We start from the raw sequence: 22,899 nt of genomic DNA on the forward strand, positions 1-22,899 counted from the left end.
CCCTGACATAAATTTCCATTACAGCACTTATTAAAACCTCTCTTTATTGCCCTGAACATCCACAGTGCTCTACAATTTTTTTTTTTTTTTTTTTTCCCCCCTGCTGCCTTGTGAATTCACTAGATTTATACCTGCCAGGAGTCTTTTGGAGGGTGATGCTTGGAGGCAGGGAGCATCTTTTTTATCTCAGCCTGTACAGCGGAGCTCATGTCCCTCGCAGGGGCTCCCAGGCCACCTTGGCATGAGTAAGCAGAGGAGAGCGGCAAGTCCTGCTGGGACTACACAGCCATGAAACACGCCAGGATTAAAAGCTGGAAAAGCTTTTATGAAATGTGTGTCTGCCTCTCTCCTTACCCTGCCCCCAAAATCAAAATATTTCCCGCAAGTGCTGTTGTTTAATCAGAGCAGGGCTTTTCCTAGAAGGGACCTTTTTATTCTGCTCAGTGTCTGTGCAATGTCTAGCTAGCCTCACAAGATCCCGTTCTCCGTGTGTTCGTAGCCATCCTTCTAATAACCATGATTAATAATGAATGACAACCATTAAATCACTTTAAATATCTACGAGCAGCACGATGGAGACCCCTTGCTTCCCGGCAGTGGTAATGCCATCCAGACGTGGCTAAGCACGTTGCTATCTCTTGTGCCACGGCCGCAAAAGGGAGGACCCTGTAGAGGACCGGGGTAAATTGTCTGGTTGTCACTTTATTTAGCAGTAATGCCTGGAAACGTGGGGAGTGAATCAGGAGAGGGATTCCCGTGTCAGCTCTGTGGGTCCGGGGCGCGGTAGTTCTTCGCAGCGCTGCCGGAGATTATGAGAGGCAGCAGCTGCTCGGCCTTCGCGGGCTTCAGCCTGGTAAAGCTTGGTTTATGGCAGCTTTATGCCTGGAGAGCTGGTTTCTTGCGGGCAGAAATAATCCAGATTATAGGAACCTGCTGTGCTTGTGGAAGAGGATGAACCGCTGTCCAGGAAAGCCTCTGTGTCCCTGGACTTTGTATCTGATTAGGGGCTGTGCTCTACTGGGGCTAGAATGTGTCCCTTGCCATCGCCCCCGTCTCCCGCTCTGATGATGGACCATGTCTCTACGGCAGGATCCAAGTGATGCTTTAGGCCTGTCTGGTTGAGCCTGGATCACCTCTGCCTCTGCTCCGACCATGTTGGGCCACGCTTTCTGGCTTCATCCCATAAATCTGCCCTCATGGGTGGCCACAGGATGAAGGAGAGCCGTCGGCAGAGCTGTTAGGAACCCAAGGGGGCCACGTGTCCTCTTTCTTCTCACCCAGGGTGGTGAGACCGGCATCCCCGTGCGGTGGGACATGGTGCCTCCCAACCCTCTCCGAGCTCCCCGCACCCGTCGTAAAAGCCAGTGCAAAATAAAGCAAACACTCCCCTTTTGTACCCGTGCCAGCCCCACGTTAGCGAAGCACGAACAAGAGGAGAATTTGTTCCTCTCGGCTGCCGGGAAGCCAGAGCTTGCACGCTCACGTGGCTGAAGACAACGGCCGGGATTTTCCAGTGCCCTGCATCTTGTCTTTCTCACTCCTGTCACCACGCTCACTGGGGCTTCGCATCCCGCTGAAGTTCAAAGGAGGCTTTCGAAGATGAGGCAGGAATGGTACGCAGATGCTTGACTCGCGATGACTTTCGGAGGTGCCTCTGTGCCACGTGTGCCCGGGGGAATAGCAAAATTGACTGCACGGGGCGGGAGACGATAAAAATAAGAAGCTGTTGTTTCTAGATGCTCAGTGGAGTAGAATGAGATGAAAAGCCTGTCCCGCTGTGATGAATTCCCCTGGCCATCGTTTCTGACCACAAGCGGTAGCTGAAGTGGGGCAGAAGGAGAAATGCTGAAGCATGCTTAGGTAATGGTGAGTGAAGGGCGGGAGTGTAGAAGAGGAGTGGATAAATTATTTAAGGTACAATCATTAGAGCGACGGGGGGGAAGGGGGGAAAGCAAATTTGTTGCTTTTTGCTTCGCTTGCAATATTGAAAATGGGAAAAAAATCATTTTGGATCAAGCTGGAATGAAACCTTAATAACTGACGGCTGAAGGAAAATGGGGGAATTGATGCTGGGTTGGCTGTTCCTCATTCAGCGAGAGCTGAGAAAAGCTTTTCTCGAGTGCTTTTGTAGCGAGGCGGGACAGAAGGCCAAGAGAGCAGCAAAGTCCTTTGAGATCATGCCTGTAGCAGTCTCTTCCTGCCGCTGCTCTCGGTCTGGAAAAGCAGGGAGAAGAGCAAACTCCTATTGCCTCTCCTTCAGGTGGCACTTCGTGCTTTGTGGGGACAAATCCCACAGGTTTCGGGCAACATCCTGAGGCAGAGGATGCACCTGGGACGTGGCTTGCCAGGGAGAGCATCGCTTGTGTCCCTGCTCCGTTGGTGGTGGGCTGCTCTTCCTCGTGCCGCGTGGCTGGGCTGTCTGCATCTGGCTTTCTCCTTCCTTCTCCCCTGCCATGGTGGGAGACTTGCTAGTGACAACTGTCCCCCTTTTCTGGACTTCTCTTTTAAGGGGTGAAGCTGCTACAGTCTCCTGAAAAGCATGTGATGCTTCTTCCCATGCCCTGGCAAAGGCGATAGCGCACGCTCTGGACAAGTGCTTTTATAGTCTTTTAAGATTTCCAGAGCCACTCTTGGAGGGCCGTTAAGACCTTCGGCTGGTGATAATTGGATTTGTAAGACAGTGCAACGTGATAAAGTGCGCTTGTTGGACAGGATCCCAGTTTTCTTCTATCATTCCTATTAATGTGATAAATGTCGCTGTCTCAGCTGATAGGGCCGTGTTGGATAATAAGATTGGAATCAGCTTTGATTTCTCCAGCTCAGTTCTGCATCACGGCTCAGCAAGAGCAGGCAGGGAGAGACCCGGCAGAGGTGCCCGTTGGTGGGGCAGGGGGATATATATGTCTTCACGCCGTGCCGTTTCCTAGCTGGCAGGGCAGGAGATGAGGAGATGGGTCCAAGGCAGTGACTGCAAGCCTTGGAGCAGCTCAGCATGGAATGGGTGAGGAAGGTGGCCTTGGAGGAGCTGGAGCAGAGGGTTGGATGCGTCAGGCAATGAAACCTCTCCTAATTAAAGCTGATGGCAAACAAACGCAGGAGTCCGAGTACAGCTGGGAAGCGAAAGTCCAATTTGGAACTGAGCAGCTGTGAAATTGGACCCATCGACCACAGCTGGGGCTGGAGGAGCAGAAACGGGGGATACGGCTGGCTGAGGGGGGAAAGTGGGGCCGGGAGAAAGCCGTTGTGCCTACAGGTGGTACTATTGCTCCCCGTATGTCTTGACGTACCACAGTTCGTAAGAGGTCCTACTTATTCTGCTCCTCGGGAGTTACGTAGCTAAGCAGGCCCTGCAGTATGGATGAGTAGAGGCAGAGGTGGCACTTTGGTAGCCCAGCGTGCTCCATCTCCTCTGAAATGGTGGTGGTGGCCAACATGGGCAAAAGCTTTCCTGAGACATAGGCTGTGCTCCACGGCATCGCACTGAGGCAGAAACAGGGGGATGGGATGGGGTGGTTTTCCATGTCAAACCTCCAATCTGTCTGAGAAGTAATGGTTACTCTTGTTCCTTGTGTGAATATATGAGAGATTTCTTTTTAAATCAAATAGTCTTCTGGTTGGAGATGGTTTTTTGCCCCCGTCCTTCTCTTTGTGTCTGTCCCCTCTGTTCCTCTGAAGATGTGTTGTGCTTTACTCTGGCTGTTCCCTGGGGATGGGATGTGTGTACTGGGGAGGATGCTTAACGGTCCTGCAGCAGCAATCCAGCGGGCATCGTGCTGTGGGTGAGCAGTAAATAGTTATGACATTCTGCTCGTGTTTTTTTGTAGGACCCATGCTTTTTCTTGCTAAACGAATGCCAAATTAAGCCTCCTTTCTCTACAAGGCTGGTTCGAAGAGGCAGCTGGAGGCACCAGCCTTTGAAATTAGGTGGCAAACTGAGCCGCAGTCCATTTCTGCTTAATATTTTGTGCAAAATGAGGGCGGCGGGAGGAGAGTGCGATGAGGATGCTGTGTCCAGCCTCCTGCCTGCCCCTCGCAGAGCGGTTAGCCCTGCCGCAAGCCACGCACGGGGCCAGAGAGCTGCTCGAGGTCCGTAAAACATTGCCGGGGTTTGGCGTGGGGGTAGCTAGCGGTCAGAGGCAAATTGTTAAACACCCTCCCCGTGTACAAAGTCAACCGCACGGACTTTGCTAGCCGTGCAAGCAGAAATCACGGTCGAAGCGCAGGGAGGCTACCGCAGCGATCGTCACCGGCGTTATTATCCTCAGGTACCCTTTCTTTGAGACCGGCTGTTTGCTGCACTCAAAGGGAAAGAGGAGCACACACTGTTCAAACAGCCAGGCAAAGTACCCTGGGCCTGCTGAGTCCCAGTTTTGTAAATGTTATTTCCAATCTTCATTGACTTCCTGGCGTGTCCTTTCCAGTAGCGCTGATTGCTTGCCTCTCCCGCTTTGGGAAGCTGGGGTTTTGTCCTCTTCGTTGATTGCTTTGATCTACGCAAAAAAAAAAGAAAAAAAAAAAAAGGGGAGGCTAGCAGGCAGCAAGAAAGAAAATCAATAATAATAATAATAATAGTAATAATGATAATATCAACAATAATAACAATATCAACAATAATAACAATATCAACAACAACAACAATATCAACAACAATAATAATAAATTAATAAATAAGGCCCCAAATGATCTGCCCTGTTTTGTACCATCCGTGGCTTGGAAGTGATGCACTTGAGCACTCGAACCGAAGCTGAGCGGGCTTGGGCAGGGCAAGAATTGGTGCAAACTGCTCCTGTTCTGAGGTTTTGGAGGCGAACTCTGGCTTCTGGGTTTGTTTTTAGTGCTGGGAGAAATCAGGCGAGTCTTGCAAAGGCCACAAGAGCTGCTAGGGAGAACTGAGATGTTTTGGGGTTTGACAGCATCAGCATGACCTGATGTGCGTTGTGGCAGGAGATAAAACCACTGGGAGGAGGAAGCTTTGCCTCTTCCTCCTTGTCTTGTTGAAATTGGATCCCTTAGATAGAGATCTGCTCACGGATGGACTTCAACCGTCCCACGACAGAGCTCCTGCGCCGTCACGACAGGGCAACCAGATGGCTTTGGAGTTTGTTTGTGCATTGGGTTTTGCATGGGTGTGTTTGGAGCTGGCCGCGAGCGAACAGGGCAGCAGCATCAGCCCCGCGGACTGCCTCGTGCTGCGGCCGAGCAGAACCGACCCCGGGTCTCTTATCGCTGCAGGGCCTTATCTCCGCCGTGCGCGCTCCGCTCATTCCTCACTGTCAGCTGTGGCAGTTTTTGCTCGGGGAACGAGTGTCAAGTATACCCCAGAAAATGTGTTCTGCAAGGACGAGAGATCCCAGAGCAGAATCGAAAAGCAGCTGCTTCCTTATTACACCTGGCCTTGTACCCAGCGAGTCCATCATCGTCTCGGTGGGACTCTGACACTCGGTGCAGCACAAATCCTGCCGCGTATAATCGCCGTTAGACACCCAAAGGTATTTGCAAGCGTTGCTCCAACCCAGCGTTATTTGCACCGGCTTCCACTCGCCCCCTGCATCGACTGGCTGTGTTTTGTGCGGCTACACGTGCTCGGTGTCCTCTCGGAGAGCTGCGTGTCTGAGTGTGCACGCACCCGGCGTGGTGGCCTGCCTGCTAAGCACCAACCCTCACTCATTCTCTATTTTAAGTTTTCTGGGGTCTAGTGTGTTTTATTGCAGCCCTGGAGCAAAGGAGCATCCTTTCATGTAGCACTTTATGTGCCACAGTGCAGTCTTCTTTATTATTATTATTATTATTATTATTATTATTATATTATTATTATTATTATTAAACGTAGGATTTTTAATCTGGAGAGAACAGATATTTATAATTTACCACCTAGGGCTTGGTAATTAATATTTGTGTAGAGCTCTCAGCGATGTCTTGGATGTGAAATGTATTGTATAAATAAAGACCGTCTTGCAAGCAGCGGGGGAAGGGGGGAATTAAAAAAAAAAAAAATAAAGGTTTCTGTGACATTCGTGGGAACAGGTGAAGCTGTGAAGTGATTCAAAGTCCCCGGCACCCAAAGGGGCTGCGGGAAAAAGCCGCCCGGGATGCTGTGTGCGTAGGTCAGAGGCTCCCAGCGCTCCGGGCCGGCAAGCTTTTCAATCTGGAGGCTGTTCACCACACGTGAAATGAATTTGTGTTCTTACACCGGTTCCTAGCAGACCATAAAATATGATGCACTTGCGGGGTCTTTGGCTGCTTGTACAGAAAGACCGGTGATTAAATGGGCCGTGGAGATTGAGCTGCGGTGGAGGTGCTGCGGCGAGGGTACCGGCACCGCCGCTGCCGGGATGCTGCCGTGGTTGATGGGTCCCCTGTCCCCATCCCCTTCCAGCTGCTGAAACCTGCTCTGCCAAATCCGTAGGAGGAGAGGGGGTACCGCGGAGGAGAGAAGCGGGAGAGCATCCCTCAGGGTTGCGAACCCCGCTATCCTTACCAAATTTCCAGTCTTTTCAGGTCAAATTGTGCTGGTGGCACCAGGAATGCGAACGAATGGGAAAACCCAGCTGCCCCTGGCGAGGTCACCGCTACCAGGCACCTTGTGCAGGGTTAGAGATCCCTGAGGTCTACGTGTGGCAAAACCACTTCTCAGCAAAAAATGTGCCTATTCCCTTTAAAAGAAACCCACCAAAAAAACTGAGGGGGGAAAAAAAAACCCAACCAAAAAACCAGGGAAATGGTTGCAAACCCCACCCCAACACCCTGCGTGTCTTTGCGCACAGGAGCCGCTCGCGGGGTGGTTAAAAACTTCCACCCAGTAGATCCCGTTACGGGTTTTCAGGAGAATATTCATTGTCCTGGGAAAGGGAGGTCTGGGTCGCCTGAAAGTATTTCTGAGCTAAGCTCAGGCCAGGGATTTGGGGTTGGGGAAAGGAAAAGACAATCTAGGAAAACTTGTTTCATTTTCCAGACAAACATTTGGATTTTTGTTTCAATTACCTTTTTTTTGCTTACAAAAATGTAACAAACTGTTGTTATTAAGGTTAAACAAACACGCTAACTAAAAGGAGAGAACCTGACAATGTAACAAAACCTTTATTTTCTGGTTGAACAAAGTATTTAATTTGACCCAAACAATTTTTCACCTGATTTTTCACTTCTGTCATAAAATCAATTTCCTGCATAGCTCTGTTCTCCCACGCTGCCAGCGTGCTGAGGTCGGGGAATCCTTTTCGCCTTTCCTTTCTTTGTGTTATATTTTCCTTTCCCTCCTTTCTTTTCCTTTTCTATTTTCTTCCTTTTTTTTTTTTTTTTGCCTTTCCACCCTTTTTTCTTTTCTTTTTCTTTTCTATTTTTCCTTTTTGTTGGGTTTCCCCCCCCCTCTTTTCTCTTTTCCTTTCCTCCTCTCTTTGAACCTCTTTGAACTGCGCTAATTATAACGTAGCTCTTATGTAACTAATATGTGCAGGTAATATTGTGATTATATATAGAGAGCCATATGGTCCTGTGCAGTCACTTTCAGTGTTGTTAAACCGCTGAAGCGGATAAACTCCATGTCCATGCACAAAGTAATTGCACAAAACTAATTTGTGTTTGCAAACAGAACTGAAATTAAGTATGTAAATAAGCAGAGCTGCAGACTAAATATTATAGTAGGGAAGGAGGGGGGTGGGGAGGAGAAAGTGGAAACAACTTCATAACTGCAAAGTACAATCAGTGCAGGAGATGGAAATGGTAAGTGTTTATAATGTGCAGAGAGCTAACGCTGTGAACAACTGTTAGAGGGTTTCAGGCTATAAATCCCGCGTGTGGCTCCTTCCCCAGCCCTGCCTCCAGCTGCAGCATCAGCTCCGTCATTCGGGGGGGAATATCTATATATATGTTATAATTTAATGGGTTTTTTGCTGGGAAATATAGATGTAGTTTAACCCCGTGTCATTCGTCTAGGGACTCTGTTTTACTTAAAAACTTTTTAAAAGGAACGTTTTACAGCCTAGCAGGAATAATGGATGCAGGCATACACTTCTGCGACACATAAATTTGGGGTTGGGGCAGCAGCTCCCTCCCTCCCTCCCAACGGGCAGAGACCCCCTGCCCACGGCGTACGCTCGCCCCGACGCGGGGAAGAGGTTGCTTTTTATTTTGGGGGCTGCTGGGGGAGCCTTGGGTGTCAGAGCAATAGGTAGCGTGGGCTCTGCGGGAAGGTGTCCCCGGGCGGGGGGGATGCAAACGGCTCTTTGCAACGCTGTCAGCGGGTAGATTTGTGCGCGGGGCTGCGTTCATCGCCCGTGCGTGTCCCAGCAAGCGGAGTATTTGCAGCAGGCAGGCCGCTTTGCGCCGACTCGAAATGCATCGGGGTGCTCGAGCGGGTCCCGAACGGCCCCAAGGCTGGGAGAAGTGATGCTGGCTGCTGCAGAGCAGCTCTGAAGGTCCCTCCGTCTCCCAGCCAGCAATGGGAAGGTTCCCTCTGCTGGCAAACACCAGGCTCTGGCCCCTGGAAAGCTCTCGGTAATTATACTGAGCCGGTGTAAAGCCAGAGAAAGGGTTTAATTGCAGAAGTGCTTGGGAAAATGTCACTGAGCGCACGCGCACGTGATATCCTGTATTTACCAGGAGAAAAGGTGCTGGCAATCCTGGCTCCTATTTATAACCCTGTTAAAGACTTGTCTTGGGACTGGAGGAAGAGCTCGGCTCCTCTCTGCAAGTTTTTGCTTCTTCTAAAATTAGCGTCGCGTTCGGTTCCCTCAGATGGGTGCTTGCAGGTGACCGTAAAATGGGTTGAAATCTGCCGGCGGAGGCACGCTGCGCGAGTGCAATGTCATTATTACTGCTATCATCATTAATGGTGATGTCCTTGTCATGAAATTGGTGGATTTCAGCTCCGTTAGAAACCGGAGAGCTTAAAAAAAGCTAGCAAGAAAATAAAGCGGAATGGCTGTTTACCAGATGGATAAGGGGCAGAATTGCTTGAGGGATATTATGACTCCTTGTTTTCAAGATGGTGCAAAAGCACAAGGTAAAATAGATACATTAATTGATAAATAAATAAATACTCCTCGAAAACAGATGGGTCCCCTTGAGCCCAAAGCCATCTCTCTTTGTTTCTTTTCCAAGCTCGTACTTCAGAACAGCGTACGAGTCGTGCACGACACGCACACGTGCTCTCCTCTGCCGCAGTGTGTTGTCAGTGCGTGGTCTGCACCGGGTGGCTTTGCCACAGGTAATACATCTGAACTGGCTACAAGTCAACAAGTTTCTCTCTGTCATAGAGGAAAATGCCGCTGCAGCAGCCTGCACGCTTGCTTCTGCTTGGGTTTCCTTGCCCTGCTGCAAAACTCTGCTTTTCTCCGCAAATAGGATGCGATTCTGCAGCTTGCCGGGGGGGGAACCGCGGTGCCGTTCCCCAAAGGTCTGCCGTGCATGTGTCATGGGCTTTTGCAGAACTTGGGCAGTGTGATCTGTTACTGGGAACAGCCCGTTTGATGTTTCATTTCTGGGATGTATGGCTCACCGCTCTGGGTCATCTCTCAAGCTCCTGTCTCCTTGCAGGGAATCGGCAGGGGAGGACTGGGATGGCATCCGGGGCACCCACAGGAGCTTTTCCGAGCGGACGCGCTGGCCCTTTCCCAGCGGCGGATTTGGGGCTTTAACCTAACCCTGCACAAGCTTTGGCTCGGGAAGGTTTATCCTTCAGCAGGCGCGAGGATGGGTGGCTCTTTGGTAGAAACCAGAGGAGGGTCTGGTTCTGTTGCAACTTGTGGAGCGTCCTCAGGTTTAGCTGCTAAATGGGAGCTCTTGTGCAGGAGCGAAGCTCACGCCTGACCTTTGGTGTCACTCTGAAACGCTGCGCGTCACCCAGGTCGAGGTTTGGCTTTGGCTTGGCTGAATTCAGGGACTTCGTTGCAGATTTGTCGCTGTAGGATGGGGATCAGCCTTCTCGCCTTGACCTAAGCTGAACCCCAGCCTGCAGTAGGCAAGGCTTTGGGTTCGGTAAATGGGAAGGTAAAATTTCCAGAGCTGCTGGGAGAGGCTGCTGTGAGGCTGCTTTCTACCCTTAGCCGTGATCATTTTGTTCTGTTGTTGTGCAAATGTTTTAAAAATAACTAGGGAGAAAAAAAAAAATGCAAGTGCAAGGGGAAAGCACTGATAAACACAGCCTGAAATGCTGTTACAGGCAGACTTTAGAGCCTGAAATCACCTCAAATGTATTCTGAATTACCTTGAGCATATTTAGACAGATCTATTTTTCATTGCAGGACATTAATGTACTGACTTGGGGGATTTTTTTTCTCTGCACAAACATTTCTGTCGCATGCTGTGAGGAAGGAGTAATAACCCTTCTTAGCACCAGGACAAGAAGAAAGCCTTTGCGAGGGAATGGCTGGGGAGATAGTTGAGGGCATGGCTGCAAGTCTGGACTCCGGGGAGTTATTTTTTGCAGTGCAAACCAAGGCGAGCTGGAGCTTCGGAGCTGACTTGGGCTCCGGAGCCTTCTCCGACAAGGCTGAGGCACGATTTTCTTCCCCATCTTGTACGGTTTGCGAGGCTGTCGTGCTCTGTGCAATATTTGTACCCCTAAAGGTTTGTGAATTCCTGCGATCTCCTTTCCACGGGTTAGGATTCGAGGCACGGATTGTATGAATTAATAGAAATAGTGGCAAATTAGCTTTTTCCTCCCAGACTCTGCCGGGCAGGGGCTTTATGCAGATCTCTGGATGAATTAAATAGGAGCTTGAGCACTGTGTCCCCCAAATCCTGGGTTTGCAGCTGAATAAGCGGATTGAGGTTGCAGCCCCTCCAGCTCTCGCTGTGTCCGGCAGCAGGAGGACGCGGGAGCAGAGATGCTCTGCAGGGTGGGATGCAGGAGGAGGAGGAGGTTGCTGGAAAAAACCAGTGCAGCTGGCCACCCAAAGACGGGTGGGAAGGTCTGTCTGAACAGCAGGTGAGGGGCAAGAGGAGCAGCACGGCAGATGTTGAGGGGCTGGCCCAGGCAGGTTTTAGGAGAGGAGGAAGCAAAGGCATGCGGGCGAGACGGGCTCCTCCCCGCGCAGCCTCCTGCCAGGCTGGCTCTGCCGTGCCCGGAGGAGTTTTGCAGGGGGAAAGAAAGGAGGAAGATTTCTCCCGCTTCGTTTGGTAGCTGCAGCTCCTGGGCTTTGCTGCAGCGGCTCGAGGGAGGGGATGGAGCCAAAGACTTCTCCTGGCTTCTGGCATTTCCAGAAGTAGCCCTGAAGGAGACAAGTGGAAAGGGGTACCTCCCTCCTCCTTGACTGGCTCGCTGCCTGCTTGGAGTAACTGTAAACCTTCCCTGTGTCCTTATGATTAATGACTGAGGCAAAGAAACACCACGGCTGCTGCTCACCTCCCGTGGTCAGCAGCCTCCCACCCATGCTGTGCCCAACCCCGGGGAGAGCAGCCTCTCCTCAGATACGGCACCTGGGTTTTTCCTTGGATAACGTCCTTGGAAGCCCAGTGGCATACCCTTCTGGATAGCTGGGAGTTAGATATTGCCCTTTCCAGCAAGGATTTAGGTGTGAAATCAGAGCAGCCCCTGGGCAAAGGCTGTAGCTGGGGGCGAATGCTGTGCGGAATGGCTTGGTGCATCCGTGCTGTCCCCAGCACAGGGTAGGTGTCCAAGCAGATGACTTTACAGCGGTGATGGGCTGGTACCTAGATGAAACGGGGCAGAAGCAAGGTGAAAATCTCTCCTACTTTTTCCTCTTCCGCTGTTGCTACTCCCTCTCCTGTTCCTGAGGTCGTACTGCATTTCCGTACTCCCTTGCCTACCGCTCAGCTGCGTCCTGTAGTTCTTTATGTAAATGGTTTCTGATCATGGAGAGTTAAGAGGAACACTATCAATGGTAAAAGTGTGAGGTTTTCCCCTCATCTAGATATTTTCCCAATGAGAAAGGAAGATGGAGATGTAGAGCGATAGCTAGGCGTAGCATTCTGCTAAAAAAACCTCCTAAATGTGGAGTCTTCCTGCAAGAATAATTTAAAGAACGAATGGCAAGTAAAAGCCTTTCCCATCTTTTAATCAGTTGTGCTGTTCATTGGCCAAAAGTTGGGTCGCTAGTTGGTTCCAGCCCAAAACAAGATTTGTCCTTTGCATTGCCCTTAGCTCCAGCATCGCCATGCACGAACCTCCAAGGCTGCTGCCGCTGGGCTCTGTCTGATCTCGTCTCCTCCGTGGAGCCACATCCACTGCAGGGCTGACGGGGTACTCTGAACACGATAGCGATTAGCTAGAGAGGCTGTTGGATGGGGATCCACCTTGAAACAGGCCTGCAAATAAGTTTGCGGGTGAACTAAAAAAAATAAAAAAAAAATAGAGATTTCTTTTTTTAAAAAAAAAAAAGTCAATAAAGCCTTGGTTGTCAGAGAGGAGCATGCCCTTAAGCTGGTGACCTTGGCGGTTATCAGTGCTGTCGGAGATCTTTATTGCTTCCATCACGCTTGCCGGGGATGAAGTTTTACTTGTGTTGGTGGCGTGACTGCTCGCGCCGTGACTCGTCTGGGCGCTGCGGGGGACGAGCCGCCGAGCACGGCTTTGGGAGCCAGGCAGCGGGTTTGCAGCTATTTCACACATCCTGGTGGTGCAGCAGCATCCTGACCGCATCCGCCAGCCCCTTGGTCCCTCCCCAGGGATGGCTCAGTGCCTTGCGACCCCTCTTCTCTTCACCTGTGATGGCATGGGACAAAAAGAGGTCACCTGGACCAGAAAGGTGTGTGGATCACTCTTTCCTTTAAGCATCGAGCGGTCCAGCTTGGCTGGAGCAGAAGGATGGAGAACTTGAAGGCGTAGGGTGGAAGGAAACCGATAGCGAAGGAATGTGTCTCGACCACGCATTTTCCCCAGCCCCCCCCGCCGGTTTCCCTTGTGGGAACTGGCCTCTAGTTGTTCCTGCCTAAAGAAGGCGACGATTTGCGAAGTAAAAGGGCAAAGAAAAGCGGCAGTGTCAGGAAGACAAAAGGGAACATTAAAAACCAACCAGCTCCTCCAGAAGAAAGCAGTGTGGTCTAAAGAAGGATCCTTGAAAAATATAAGGCGTGAGTCCGAAGGAAGGAAAAAGGGAGCATGCCAAATTCCTCTCTAATCCCCTCGACAACAGCCAGATATAATGGGTTGCCAGACTTTCCCCTGAGCTTGTTTTGCTTTGGTCCGGAGATTTTTGCAAACTCTGGCATGCTGGGAATTTTAATCAGGGCCAGGGCCTTGTTCGTGGTGGTGTTTATAAATCTGAGTGGAGGACAAGGTCCAGATTTTGCCCTTAAAAAAAAAACCCACAACAAAACCCAACCAAAAAAAAAAAAAAAAGCAAACAGGGAAAAAAAAAAAAAAAAGTGCTGCTCCAGAGTGGAAGCTGACAAGCTGTTCCCATCCTCATTCTGTCCCGGCTGATGGAAAATCACCAGCGCTTGCCTCATGTAAATGGCACTTTACCCACTGGAAATGTGAATGCTGTCACCAGTGCCCGGGTCTGTCAAGCTTATCAGCTGAGCTAGTGAGACGGAGAGATGCACCCAGTCCTGTTCACGCCAGGAGAGTGATAGATAATAACATTTAGAGGGGGGAAAAGGCAGTGAGGCTGACGGACGGGAATTAAGGCGCCCTGTGGAAGTCCATCGCTTATTCACTCCTAGTTTCATATTCAGGGGAAATGGCGTTTGCTTTCCGGTTAGTTTTCTTTCTTCCGTTCGTGCTTTTTAGAATTCAACCCGGCAGAATTAATCCTCTTCTCCCCTCGCTCCCATCTCTGCATGTGTCACTCCTCATTTGCCCCTGTAACAGGGGCTGGCAGATTTACATTCGGGGCTTTGGGTGCTGAGAAACAGAGAGATTTTTTTTTTTGCAGACAAAGCAAATAACGGCACGGGAGCAAGGGATGCCCGAGGAGGCATCTGCAATGGGCGACCTGAATCCTCCTCCAGACGTGCCGCTCAGGCGGAGGCGTTTGGGCTTTGAAGGTATCTGGGTACGAGGGATTGCCGCCGCGCTGGCAGCCAGAAATCTGGTGATGGAGCTACCGCCGAGGGCTTTGAAGGCAACGCCGTGAAGGTGGGCTGGAGAGAGGCTCCGGCAGTGGCTTGCGGGGGGCTTAAGGAGATGTTTTCCCAGCCCTAAAAGAGGGAATATGAGAGGAAAGGGAGCTTGGGGATGGCTCGTTGCAGAAGAGGGCGGCCAGGCACCGAAGCCCAGAAAAAAAGGGGTGTAAAAGTTGGGTTTATGGAAACTAATGGTTAACTTGGCGTCAGTGCATGGGTAGAAAGGAGGTTCCCAGTCTGCTGGGGAAAGGAGCACCAGGAGGAAGGCTCTGCTCCCGTGCAGCTCGCAGGGAGAGCCGTGGGATCTCTCCTTAACTAGCGCCGTGCCCCAGCCCGCTGAGGGATTATTAATGCAGATCAGAGCTGTTTTCCATATGTATGATCCTGAAATATCTCCTTCCAGAGTGAACCTTAAGCACGAGCGCTATAATGTAATGAGTTAAACTGCTTGTTCGCAGTTCCACTAAAAGCAAATGGACTGGGAATTTGTTTTAAAAAACTGGACAGAGCTTTATCGGCCAATTAATCAGAATGTATAATGGATAAATTAAAGGGCAGAGTCAAGCGAGGCTGCCAAATAAAAACCTATAAAGTGCAATCTGCAAATGGACATGACATTATGGGATCCCGCACAACAGAAGCAGAGAGGGGAAAACAGCGCACGGCCTGGGGCCCGATGTGCATGTCAGGCTCCCCGGGTCCCCTTGGCTTCCCAGCCCGCATCTTCGCCAGCCTGGAGGGCATCCCGTCTTCTGCGGGTACTTGTCGTTCAAGGCGCGAGAAACGTTGCCCTTGTAAACTGGAAGTTGAACGAGCCACTGGCTGCGTCCAAGGCTGCTGGAGGTTTGGGAGCCTTTGCAGAAATTTAAATTAATTGAGGGCTGGGTGCCTTTGTGGGCAGCCCCATGGGCCTGAGGGATGAATTTTGCAGCGCCCACGGGACCACCTTTTTGCCTTTTTTTATTGACAGCGTTGGATGCGGCGACATTTGGGGTCCCTGGACATTACAATAACTGCTCCACTGCTTTTATGGGCAAAGCCGGTTCTTCCAAGGAGCTCAGGCAGGGGGCTAAAAGGAGGAGCTGGCAATCGTAGAAATGAGTTGGAGGAGCTAATTTCCTCCCAAGCTGTGCAAACTCTCCACAGTTGATCAGACACTCGAACGACCGCGCAGAGCTGCGTGCGGCTCCCTCGGCAGCACAGACCCCCTCCGACTGCGGCCGGCCCCGGGGAGGCGTCGGGAGCAGCAGCTGGCAGATTTACGATCCTCCTCCCTGCACGCCTCCACGGATGGGGAATTTTCTCCCCAACAAATAAAGCCAAGCAGTAAATTGACTTTGCAGGTAGGGCTGGGGCTCGGCTGCGGGATGGGGGGGTGCTTTCCTTCCAGGCTGAGCTCCCAGGCTGTGCTTAACCAAGTTGTATCTGTCCTCTAGGTTTAACAAAAACAAAACAAAACAAAACAAAAACCAAACAAAAAAAAGATTTTGCTTGCTAGCTGCCATGCGGTACTTCTCAAAAACATAAAAATCATCCTCCTTCCTCAGGCTTTGCATCGTGCCAGTCATAAAATCGGGCTGGCGGCGATCGCCGGGAGCCCTCCCCTCCAGGTGAATGCGGCTCCGTGCTGCGTCCTGGGCAAACGAGGCTGCAGCTGCTTCTCATGCGCTGGGTATCGTCTCACAGCACACGCTGGGGCCGCTTCCAGGTCACTTGGCACATCACAAGCGTTTGATGCATCCTCTGAAGGGACAACAAAGGTGTGAACCTGTCAGGAAGCAAAACCACAAATAACCAGAAATAGATTTTTAGTTGTTTGGGGGGTTTTGGGGTTGGTTTGTTTGGTTTTTTTTTAGTAAGTGCAAGTGTAAAAAACCATGAAAGCACTCCTTTTGGGCCCTCGCTAGCTCAGTATCAGCAGAGTAATAGCAACATCGGGGCAAGGACGGGGGAAAAATATTTCAATGATTTGAAGCAATATTTAGTTTAGCGAGAGACGGATCCGGCGGAGAGGATGTGACTAGAGCACTGGCTGTGCCTTTTCTTTGTGAGCTTTGGACGCCAGACTGATCCCGTCATGCGTGTTCTGTGGCATTGCTCCCTGCAGAGAAACTTCCATAAGGAAATCTTCTAGTTGAGAGACGAGGCCAAATCCTGACGAACATATTGTTTGTGAGCAAACACCAACAGCTAGCTTCTCAGCTGCTGCAAATGACATAGCCATGTGGTGACTTCCACCGAGCTATATCAAATCCTCGCTTGTCTTTGTACGCATCAGCTATTAACATGTTGCTCCTGATGATGCCGTTACGCGTTGAGCCAGCGCCGTGTCTGCATGGTAGCGATGGAGCTGAGGGTCAGATTGGGGAAGCTGTTTAGACTTTGCCTAGTCCCCTAAGCCTCGCGGGTGTTACGTCCTCTTTTGAAAATCCCCCTGGGTGCCTGTCTGCTTCTCCAGGGCCTTAAATACTGGCGCCAACCCTCCTTTCTCTGTCTTGCCCCCAAAACCGCAGGGAATCCAAGCTAAGCAGAGATTTGGGCATGCATTTGTAGGATCCAGACCGCCCATCTGAGGCATGGATAAACGCTCCTCGTTTCCCTAGTTGGGGATCCGGGGCTGAGCGTTATCTCAGTGAGGAGATCAGGATTAGGTCTGGTGGGTGTTCTGTCCGTCAGAGGGGCTCGGTGCTGGGGAGAGGCAGAGGACAAGTCACGGTCCCTCTGCACCCTTGTGCCAGCCATCCCCATCGTTCTTTTTGCTACGGCAAGCAGCGAGGTCATGGCAGCGTGGCTTTGGGGGAGGGTTGCAGCGTGGAGAGGGAGCTGGGCTGCCTTCGGGGTTGCGGCATCGCGGTGGTGAGGGGAGCTGCCGGCATCCCTGTCTCGCAGAAGCACGTGGTGCTGGTCCCCTGCTGCCCGCACGCGGGCAGAGCGGCAGCACTTTCTGCTCTCCTTTGCTGCCGTGGGCTGCAAAGAGCTTCCTAAGTGGCATTAAAAAGCATCTCCTGGAGGTGCTCAGAGAGCAGGGCAAGCTTATGGGCTACATCCTGATGGGTGCTGAGCACTCGCATCTCCCTGAGCATCAACCCCTGCAGACAGCTTCAATGCTGAGCTTGCCTGAATAGGGGCGCTCGGGATTAGTCTCCTCGACTGGCTCCGCTTCCAGAGGCTCAGAATCAAAGAGGATTTGCCCGACGATAGAGCAAATCTTAAGCAACACATTTGTTTACTTGCAAATCACGACCGTTTCTGCGCACCCAGGCCAAGCTTTGCATCGCGTTTGCGGGCCGCAGAGACCAAAGGGAACTTGCTCAGCAAGGAAACAGCCCTGTTGGGTGCAAATATCCTTCCTCATTAAGCACCGGAAGAAGCAAAGTGCAAAAAGGCGTTGGGTGCTGTTGCGCCTTCCACCGCTCATGGCAGAAGATGCTCTTTGCAAGAGATGCTCTTTGCAAGAGATGCTCTTCACCCATCTGCACCCATCTGCTGATGAAGGAATAGCTCCTCGCCTGCTCTAGATGAGCTTTCCTCTTGCTGCAGCCTCAGCCACAGGGTGGGCGAGCCGACGGCTGCAGCAGCGGGGAGAGCAGCGTGGGAGAGGGTTGGAGCCTAGCAAATCTGGGCATGTTTTCTTCTTTTGGACAAATAGCTTATTCTCTGAAAATTCAGTTGTGGGTCGGCCAGCGCCATCTGTGAAGACCTGCCAAATCTGGTGAAGAGTTTCAGCCAAGAAAGAAAGAAAGAAAAGGAAAAATTAAAAAGCCTGGAAAACGTCCATTTTCAAAGCCACTTTTCAAAACAAACATTTCAGGTCTTTCTTTCCAAATTACGTTTTCTGTTGACATTTGCCTGTTTAATAATATATATTTTTAAAGGGTTTGGAGAAGATGACCTCAGCTACTTAGATTATTTGACTTGTTGCTTCCGTGTGGGAAGTATTTTTGCTCCCTGGATGCAAAGCTCGGGGAAGAGCAGAGCTGGCTGCACAGAGACCTGTTTGATGCTTGTACAGTGACTATCGCAACCTGGCCCTGTCCATGGCAGGGTCAACACGCTGCCGATGAATCCGAGTTGGTGGGAGGGCTTAAGGACTGACTTCTCTTGAGGAAGGGAGGACAGTCGCAGGGTGCAAATGGTCCAACGTCTGCTCCAGCTTTTAAGCTGAACATGGCAATTGGGAGGCATGGGTTGCAAAAGTGACCAGGTTTGCTATTCCAAAGGGAACTGGCTTTTCTGGAAGAGCTGAGCTCCACCTGCTTGTGTTTCCACTCCCCCTTTCAATACCACTCTTCCCTGGTTTCTCCTCTTCCTCAAGAGCCTTGGTTTCTCATCTGCTTTTCTGCAAGAGCCGTGAGCCCCAGCACAGTGTCGCCAATCCTCTCTCACTATCAGATTTTAATGGGGAAGAGGGAATAACTGGGGGTCATTGCCAATGTCTGGGGCCGCACTTTCATGACTGTAAGTGAGCAAGAATCATGTAATAATTTAAGTTGGATGAAACTTTTTGGATGCCAGCTGGTTGAACCTCCTGCTGAGGTGGAAGTCAGGTCTGTAGCGCCGGCGTCAGTTTGCTTCATGCTTTTAAAACTGCTCTACCTGCAAACCACAGGGCATTCCAGTAAAATATGCCTCCAGACCAGTGAATGCATGGAGGCCTTGGAGTCATCAGCTTCCTAGAGCAGTTTATTTGGCTAAATACGCCATTGATTTGTTTGGGCTGCATTCCGACTGTGTGGGCTTTGTAAGTCAATACAACTCCAGTCCTACTCTCTACGCTCGGTAATTGCTAGGTAGTAGATTGTCTTTAGAAAGTGCAATGCTGAGTGTGCGTGTGTGCTTGAGTAACAGGCGATGGGAGGGTCATCACCGGGAGGAGAGAGGGGTGAAGGCTTTTTGGGGTGTTGCACAGGTTGGAGAAGAGAGGGAGAAGGATGCAAGACAGGGTACCGCGTTTCCGAGTTGCTCAAGGAAGGTGAGGGGGAGATGTGGTTGTGTCCACTTTGCTGTTGCTGGTCACGTCTGTGAGTCGGTGCTTTCTGGATATTGCAAGTCTCCGTCAGCTGCGGGTCTGTCCCACCTCGGCTGTACCCATGAGGGCATCACCTATCCCTCTGATAGTTCTAGGCGTTGGCTGGAGAGGCGGCGGTGTCTGGTGGAGGAGACCGACCCTGCCTTGGGAACGAAGAGCTCTGGGCTCTGTCTCCCCTTGCCTTCCCTCCCCTCTGCCGTGCCGTGCTGAGCATGATGGGGTTTAGCCCCCAGTCTGGGTGTTGTCCCTCTCCCCAGTGCAAATCCATTCCCAGCATCGTGGTTAACAGCACTAGAGTTGATGCAATATATGACTATACGCTTATAAGCTTATAAGTGAATATACTCACCCCCAATAAAACATTATGGGGGACAGAGGGGTTAAATAGCAACCTGCTGGAGCCAAGGGCATGGTCAAGTGGGATTTGTTTTTCTTTTCCCTTTGTCTTAAGAAAACGTCTCTGAAGATAGACAATTGTAAATACTCACTCAGATTTTCCCCGTCGGAACACAGGGTTTTCATCAGACACCTGCAAATCCTCCGGCCCCAAACCTGTTCAAAACTGAGGCAGAAGTATTTAAGAGGTCTGTTTCTCAGTGAGAAATCAAATATTGCTTCAAAAATAATTCTTCACCTAACTTCAGTGAACAACAGGCGCACGGGCAGGTTATACGCCATCCCCCTACGCGTATGTTTTCTGAGCTAGCGTAACCTTGGTGTCCCTGATTGCGGGCAAAGTCCCGCACTGATTTCACGGGGAGCCTCTAATGCACCTTAATCCCGAGCCTGGGTGCTCCCAGCCAGCACCCCCCCAAAGCCAAAACATCTTCCCATCAGCAAACACGCCGCACGCTTCTCATGCCGCAGCGCAGCCTGCGATGCCAATCAAGGCGCATTCATTCGGCCGCGCACGCGGAGGTGTGGGGTCTCCTCGCTCTCTCTGGCAGTGTGCAATTAGTGTATATTTAGAATAACGAATTCCTCTCTCGCAGGAGGGATGTATTCGAGGCCACTTCTGCCACTTGCGGGAAGGAGGGTGCTGGTTTTTTTGGCGGGGGGAAGGGTGGGTTATTCCTTTCGTGCTGTGTTCAAGTGGATTTGCAGGTCCAGCTGCTGATCTGGGAGCTTTACCTCTGCCCTCGACATGCAGGGGCTTGTAAGAGCGGGAGGGAATCTTTGCATTTTAAATGCCTTCCCCGCTTCATTAACACTGTACGCGGAGAGCTTCGTGATGGGACATTGGCTGACGAGGCTCTTCTCCCGCACGGACGCTGATTTACAGCTCTCTGCATCCACACGTTGGGTTTTTTTGGTTTGGTTTGGGTTTTTGTTTTTTTTTTTTTTTTTTTTAATGCTGGTACTTATTAACTGCCTTCCATCTAGTGTCACTGTCACTTCCACGGCTGCCGCCGATTGCCGAGGAAGAAATACAATTAAAAAATGAATTGAATCAGCATCTCCCTAGGATGGAGAGAAAGAAGAAGCAGCGCGGGTGCTGCTTCTCCCCCTCCTTGCTGGGCCTGCTGCATCCCTTCGCCATCTGAATCTATTCCCCCGGCAGCTTTCAGTCTATCTTCGCTGGTGCCGGAGCACAAATAAAGTATGTAACAAGAGTCTTTCAGGTCCATTAGAAACACAGAGGGAAGTAGTCAATGTTAGCCAAAGGAAGCCAGCAAAGGATGAAACCGTCAGGGTTGAAAAAAAGCCGTTTCCAGGCAGGAAGGAGGTGCTAATTAAATTAAATTTGAGATTTCTGCCACTCATCCCGGAGCAAATCTGAATTAAAAAAAAACCAAACCACCCAACTTTTAAAATAAAAATAATTTAAAAAAAAAAATATAGAACAATCCCAAAAAGCAGGTCGGGAGGGGGATGCTGAGACGACACGATTTGCTGCAGTTTTCTACCCGGCTCTTCTATCCGAGCACGTGCGTTTCTGCATCTGCCGGAGCCCTTTGGAGATGCCTTCCCTTTGATGCTGTGATTGATTCCCCCGGGGGACAGGCGAACGCTACCTGGGGAAGCAATTTATGATTATTTTTAGCTTTTTGAGCACCGAGGGGGATTCCACGGGCAGGGCTGAGCCCTGCCTGCCTTAACCCCTCGCAGCCCACCCCATCCCCAGCGCCGTGGGTTTGGTGAGAGGGGGTCAAAATGATGAAAATGGGATAGTTTTAATAAAGTTAGGGATTCTTATAGCTCACCCTCCTCATGCTAAGCAGCCGTGATCCGTGAGGAATTGCAGCGTATTTGCAGGCAGCAGTGCTGCCCTGAGAGAGAACTTGGAGGCACTGATGCAGAGCAGGTAGGAGGAGGGATGGAGGAAACCTGCTCTCGAAGAGGGCAGAGCAAATTGTTTAGAAAAACCAGGTGCTGAGGTTGGAAGTGGTGCTTGCATTGATGGCAGTACCCAAAAAAAAAAAAAAAAAAAAAAAAGAAAAGAAAAATCATTCAGGTTCAGCTCGCAAACAAAACGTTTCAAAATGTCACCGGATTTAAAATCTGGGAAAATATTCTGACTGGATTTCACTCTTTTGCCTCGACGAAATCAAAGTAGTCTTCTGTTTGCTTTTGAGCTTTCAGATTTACGGCCGATATAAAGCAAATGTAAAGGAAAGGTTGCAGCGAAAGACTGTTTTAAACACCAGAGTTTTGAATTAAAAACCAGAAGAAAAAGGCGGGCAAATTGGCCTGTTCATGGAAATACACTGGTGCTTCTCCATTTTCAAAACCAGGATTGAATAACAAAACCAGCGCTTTCTGCAGAGCATCTCATCCGTCCCTAATGATGAAGCGGGGAGAGAGGCAGCCAGGGTGCTTCTCCAAACTCTGGGAAAAGCTTGGGCTTGGGCCAGGGCTTTTGGATGGGTTTTTGAGCTCTCGGCAGCTAACGGACACGATTCCCATCGCCCGGAGCAAGAGCGTGGGGAGGAGCTCTGTGGGTGCACGGACCAGGCTGGCAGGGGAGATGCCTGGCTCCAGCATCCCGCACCCCCACCCCAGCACCGCTTTGCTACCAAAGCGATGAGCCCAAAGCAACACCACCGCTCCGTCTCACCTCCGGTTGGATTTTTCCCATCCTCCAGGGATGGCCTTGCGGTGCGAGCCAGCGCGCTCTAATTGGCGAAAAATCGGTCCTGAAATGTCACGGGAAGATTTATATCACAGCGCAGCCTCTCCAGGTGCTAATTGTGCGATAGGCCCTTGGATAATGGCTCCTGGAGAAAATAATCCCAGCCTCTCCCGCGCTCTCTTCCCTCCCTTCCCCTGCTGCCTTTTTCTCTTTTTATTCTCCAAACTCTGATCCCAGAGGACTGGGAGGCTTTGGGAGGGGTGATGTCTGGCGACGTCCGCTGCCCGCCGTGTAGGGAGAGGTAATTCTGTCTGCAGCAGAAAGTGGGAGTGGGTTTAGTGGGAGTGGGGGAATAACAGAAAATGCCATCGCAGATATGGCTTAGGGGTGGGATGCAGCTTTTCGGTATCGCTGGCGCAGGAAAACTTCTGGATGGGTTAGAAATGCGGCTGTGTGGCTGGGGGGGGGGGACACGGAGCTTTGCAGCCCTGGCAAAGGGAGAACCCCCAAATTTCCTCCCTCCAAGAAAGAGAAAAACTCAGTTAGCCCCCAGAGTGGTAGTACAGGAACAAGCTACCCCTGATGGTTTTGATCTAGCCAGCCTAATTTCGGTGGTCCTGAGCGAGGTAGCCCTGATGGAGGTCGCTGTCTGTAATCAATGCTTTGGGTTGGAAGGGACCTCAAAGCCCATCTAGTTCCAACCCCGTGCCATGGGCAGGGACGCCTTCCGCTAGCCCAGGTTACTCAAATGATGTTTTTGTCAAACAGGCTA

General features: G+C 50.8%; 1 protein-coding gene across 8 annotated transcripts in view; it reads left to right on the forward strand.

Annotated features, from left to right (window-relative positions):
- NTM (neurotrimin) overlaps positions 1 to 22,899 on the forward strand; it is a 341,369-nt gene that overhangs the window by 240,487 nt on the left and 77,983 nt on the right. The window contains exon 1 of one of the 8 annotated variants that reach the window (XM_054803296.1): positions 1,691 to 1,860. The exons of the other annotated variants lie outside the window; for them this stretch is intronic. Coding sequence (XP_054659271.1) covers positions 1,853 to 1,860 — 8 coding nt within the window. The 5' untranslated portion in view covers positions 1,691 to 1,852. Of the gene's footprint in view, positions 1 to 1,690; positions 1,861 to 22,899 lie in introns of those variants that run through there. 8 annotated transcript variants of the gene reach the window in all.

The sequence above is a fragment of the Grus americana genome, chromosome 24 (genome assembly GCF_028858705.1).
Source record: "Grus americana isolate bGruAme1 chromosome 24, bGruAme1.mat, whole genome shotgun sequence".
Taxonomy (NCBI): domain Eukaryota; kingdom Metazoa; phylum Chordata; class Aves; order Gruiformes; family Gruidae; genus Grus; species Grus americana.